The sequence below is a fragment of the Chaetura pelagica genome, unplaced genomic scaffold (genome assembly GCF_000747805.2).
Source record: "Chaetura pelagica isolate M959 unplaced genomic scaffold, ChaPel_1.0 scaffold125, whole genome shotgun sequence".
NCBI classification, from domain to species: Eukaryota; Metazoa; Chordata; class Aves; order Apodiformes; family Apodidae; genus Chaetura; species Chaetura pelagica.
The window spans coordinates 230,416-235,259 of NW_009953392.1; the positions used below are offsets into that span (position 1 = coordinate 230,416).

The 4,844-nt window shown below is 57.1% G+C and overlaps 1 protein-coding gene across 1 annotated transcript; it reads right to left on the reverse strand.

Annotated features, from left to right (window-relative positions):
* Nucleotides 1-251: 251 nt before the first annotated feature.
* Nucleotides 252-4,586, reverse strand: MLKL (mixed lineage kinase domain-like). The gene is made up of 10 exons (XM_009998313.1): nucleotides 4,130-4,586; nucleotides 3,842-3,955; nucleotides 3,570-3,744; nucleotides 3,363-3,460; nucleotides 3,144-3,282; nucleotides 2,545-2,629; nucleotides 2,007-2,155; nucleotides 1,766-1,815; nucleotides 1,143-1,283; nucleotides 252-304 (listed from the first exon to the last, which is right to left on the reverse strand). Exons 1-10 carry the CDS (start codon nucleotides 4,584-4,586, stop codon nucleotides 252-254), a joined length of 1,461 nt encoding a protein of 486 aa, XP_009996615.1.
* Between the last annotated feature and the right edge of the window lie 258 nt (nucleotides 4,587-4,844).

Genomic DNA, 4,844 nt, shown 5'->3' on the forward strand with positions numbered 1-4,844 from the left:
CCCGGGGGTCCTGCCAACTCCCCCTTGTGCCCCGGGGGCGGCCGCTCGGGGGCAGGCCCCGAGGTGGGGTGACCCCCTCCCTGCCCCCCCAGCCTCCTCCCGGTTCCCTCGGCGAGGGGAAGGTCTGGGCACGTAGAAACCAACGCGTCCGAGCGGAGCCAAGCGAGAGGGGAATTCCCTCTGCTGTCCCTGCCCTTGCTTGCCCAGACGTGTGGCTGCTTTTGTGGGCACCCCCAGCCCCCTTCCCTCAGTTAACTTCCTTGGTTTCTGCTCTTCTCCAGGTCAGCCAGCAAGTCCACGATCTCTGCGGGACACAAGGATGGAGTTCATCAAACCAGAATTGTTGTAGGCTTGTTTTGGTTTGGATTTTTTAACCCCCCCCCCCAATGAGAAGGTGGTTTTCCCTCCAGCTGGGACATGATGTCCCTCTCCCTTCAGGCCACCACTAGCAGGGGACAACCCCGAGCAGACACAGGTGGGTGCAACCCCAGGAGAAAGAGCCAGGAATATGGAGAGATGCCTGGAAACAAGCTGGGAGAAGCCATCCTTCCAGCTCAGCACCAGGCAGCCTGGGGGTTGGGGTAGAGCCATCAAGACATGTAGTACCCTCAGTGTGGCTTTTGGGGTGTTTTGGTTTGGGCTGGGGTGACTCCCTTGCAGCAGGGTCTGCTGGGGGAGCTGCTGCTGGGAGCTGGAGGCATGGGGAGCACAGATCTAGATCATCTTTAGGACCCCTTCCAACCCAAACCGTTCTGTGATTCCATAATTCTGTTAACTCTTCACACTGGAGATCAATTATTTATCTGATCAGACCTGGAGCAGCTTCCAGGACAGTGACATCTACCCTGCTGCAGATACCAGGGTTGCAATTCCTTGCTTGGATCCTAAGGCAGGTTCCTGCCCCGTGTTGTGGCTTCCAGGGTCTGCAGGACCTGAGAGGGGATTAACCCACACACCCCCCTGATGAATCTAACTGTATGAACCACCAGGTGACAGGAGAAGGACATGTCTGGTATGAGGGGACTCATTAGGTAGGTCAAGGGGTGCTTTCCAAAACACAAAGCCAGACAAGTTCATCCAGAAGATAAGGGGGAAAAAGGGCTACAAAGGGCCTGTGGAACAAGGATGTCCAGGACACTTACCCTCAGCTGAAGGGCGTTGGGAAGGGTCAAAGGCCCGACACTGGTTGATGATTTCCTGCAGTTCTGCAGGACAATCTTCCCCAACAGGGTCCTGGTAATGGTGGGTGCAGATCTTCTCCATGATCTCCTGGGGAGTGCAGCCTAGACAGGTGCAAACAGGAGTGTCAGGACAGAGCTCTGCTGCCACAGGAAGGTGCTGGGGAGGACACCCAGCCCAAAGCCACCCCAAGAACCTTCCTTGCAGCCCATGGCATGGAGGAGCCAGCAAAGAAGCCACCCAAACTGTGGCTGCAAACTTCCCCCAAGATTTGACATGACCCCCTTGGGCTCCAGTGGAGCAAGGAGACATTTTTATGCTTTGATGCACAGGAACACCACATAGAGACCAAAATTACTTCTATGGTTGTGGTTTAAGCTGAAATTTAGCTGAAATGCTCTATTGTATGTGAGCCCCTGGGGAAGCCACGGAGCTGTCGTGCAGAGCCAGGCACAGCAGGCACTGCCACTGGGACCCAGATGCCCTGGGATGCTCCAGGAAGGGCCAGGGAGCACCCAACACCAGCCAGCAGCCCCCACCCAGGCCCTTTTGCTTTCATACAGGAGATGAGTTACTTCTGCCTCACCTTCAAATGGGATTCTGGAGGTTGCAATCTCCCACAGCACGATCCCAAAGCTGGAAGGAGATAAGCAAGAGTCTCAGCTTTGATCCTACCACCTCCTGCTCCTGCCTAATGGAGGAGAGTTGGGCTTTTCCCAGCTGCAATCCTCTGCTGGTGTGTCTGATGGAACCTGTCCTTCTTCCATAGCTCACCAGCTCCTCTGGAGACACCTCATGGACATCTCACCCAGGAGGGACAGACCTACCTGTATATTTCACAGGGCCTCTGGTAGGGGTAGCTGATGTCCTTCAGGTTCTCAGGGGCAGCATAAGCCAACAGAGAGATGTGTTTCCAGTTCTTCTTGGCTTTCCTCTTGATGGATGACTCTGTTTCACCCAGCTCAAATCCTGACAGCTGATTGAGAGAAGGAGAGGAGGTGGAGAAGTGGTAGAAACACAGCCTGGAGAAACCTGTGGCATGGCTGAGGATGCCCTGGGCTGGAGAAAGCAGAGGGGCCAGCAAAAAGCTGGTGTGCACGTGGCTCCTCCTGCAAGCAAAGCCACAGGTGAAAGCAGGTGACCTGCCCTAGCATCAGGTCATCCCAAGGTGGGTGGCTCAGAAATGGTCACCATAAAACACAGATGATGATGAACTGAGATGTTACGTGGCCAAAGTGACAGGGGGATCACTCTACCCCAGCTGCTGTTCTGGACCGTCCTCATTACCCTCAGTGTTGGTGGTGGGGGAAGACATCCACAAAACCACCCCAAACACCCAGAAGCTTCTCCAGGTGTGGTCCTCACCTTCACACAGTAATCCCCAGCCACCAGGAACTTGCTGCTGCAGATGCAGCCGTGGAGTCGGGACTTCTCCTCCGTCTGGTGCAACCTGCAGTCGGACAGAACCAAGGGCAACACATGCTGGTGATGGACACGTCCTCACCTCAGGGCTCCCTCCTGCTCTGCAGGGGATGGACATGCACCCAGAGAAGCCAGCAGCTCTTTGCCTGTCTTGGTGGACCAGCCCTCCCAAGCCAACCTCTCCAGCAGCTGCTGGAAGAGCCGTTGTGGGCAAAATGATGAACCTTGAAGAGGAGCAGGACCTGTCAGGAGAACTGGCTGTGCTGGAGGGTGCTCCTGAAGCTGCCCTGTGAGTGCAGGAAGGGAGTTTCTGCCTTCCAGGCCTTCACAGGCTTGAAGCCACATGTAGGGGCCAGTGACCAGGGGAGGTGGATGCTACTGCATCCAAACCCACCACCCAGCTCTGCACCAGCCCCCCCATCCCAGCATCCCGAGGCGGTGGGAACAGCGTCTAAGAGGACACTCCTGAGAGATCCCAGGGAGCTGAGCGAGGTGTGTGGATCATCAGGTGGACTCACCCACTGATGGAGGCAGGAGCTCACCTGTAAAGGCCCCTGGCAGCTCCCAGGGCCATCCGAATGCGGACCTCCCAGGAGAGGTGCTGCTGCTGCTTGGTCAGCACGTCCCGCAGCGTCCCGTGCTTGCAGTACTCCATGATGATGGAGAAGCAGGGGCTCCCGTCTGCAAGGGAAACACTTTGAGCATCCCACCTGGTGCAGGCAGGGAAGGGGAAAGGGTGACGTTCCTGTGACACCTCCCACCTCTCTCCTCAATGCAGATCCCGTACATGCGCAGGATGTTGGGAGACTCGAACTTCTTGAGGGTCTGAACCTCCCTCTCAAAGATGTCTCTGACCTTCCTGCAGGAGCAGGCAGCACGGTGAGGGCCACAGAGCCAGGCACGGCCGTGGTGCTGTGTCCCCCTCCCCTCCTGGCTGCCCCAGCTGGCTCCTGCCCAGGAGAACTCACACGATGTCAGTGGTCAGTGGCCTCTTGAAGGTCTTGATGGCCACCGGGTACTTGAGGTACTCGCCCTGGTAGAGGTCGTAGCTCTCGGTGTCCTGCAGGTGTCTGTAGAAGGTGAGCTGGTCCCTCTGGATCTCAGTGATGTCTTCTCTTTTACCAACGTTGACCTTCTTCAAGCCTGCTCCCGAGATGTGCCAGGAGGGGGGTGAGGGACACGTCAGGCAGGGGGGAAGGGCAGGGAGAACAGGGGGCCTGGAGGTTCAGCACCAACTCACACTCCATCACGCGCACGATCCTGTTGAGCTCGCTCTGCATCCTGTCCACCGTGCTCTCCATGCTTTGCCTGTCCAGGTAGATCTCCCCAGCCAGGTCTTTGGGTTCCTCAGTGCCTAGGGAGAGAAACATTCAGAGGTGGAGACGCTGGACTCGATGCAGTTCATTTTTCTCCTGGTTTAAATGTCCCTTTGGATCCCCTTGGCCATCAAGCCCAAGCTGGGCAGCAGCTGGGGAGAGATGACAACTGCTGGTGGCAGGAAAGGAGGGGTTGCTTGAGGCCCACTTACTTGCAATCACCTGGTCCAAGAAAGCCTTGTCATCCCTCAGGTCCTCAGCATCCTGCCTGCGACAGGTCTTTGCCTGGAAAGCCTCCAGGAAAACCTGTTTCTGCTCTGCCTGCAGCAGCAGGGAGAGCCCCTGGGCAACGTCCTCCAGGCTCTCGTTCACCCAGACAAACTCCTCGCTGGCACTGTGGGCTCTCAAGAACTTCTGGATCCAACTGCTCTGGCTGTATTTCATCACCAGTTTCTGGGCTTCCCACAGTGCCAGGAGCAGCTTCTTCAGCAGTTCCTCTTCATGGTGGGAGATGTGCTTTGGTGACTGAGCCCTGAGGACCCTGACGGGCTCCAGCAGGATCTGGATGCGCTCCACGAGGCGCTGGCACTGGTGCTTACAGCACTTCACCTGCTCAAATTGGGCATGGATGGCCTGGGCCACGGAGAAGACCCTCTCCACGATGTCCATGCTTGCAGGAAAGGGCTTGGCCACTGGGGATGTGGGCTGGGGGGGGGTGTCTGGTGGAGCTGAACGACGGGAACCACTCAGAAATCAGCTGGATGCAGCTCTTCCACGACTTGCACCTAAGGAACAGCCTTAATGTGACACACCACCCTCCAGGTCTCCTCTAGCCCCTACTGTCTCCTCCAGCTGCTGAGCACAAAGGAGGTCAGTGAGGATCCAAGGAGCACCTCCAGGCACCACTCCTTGGTGCTGGCCCCACAC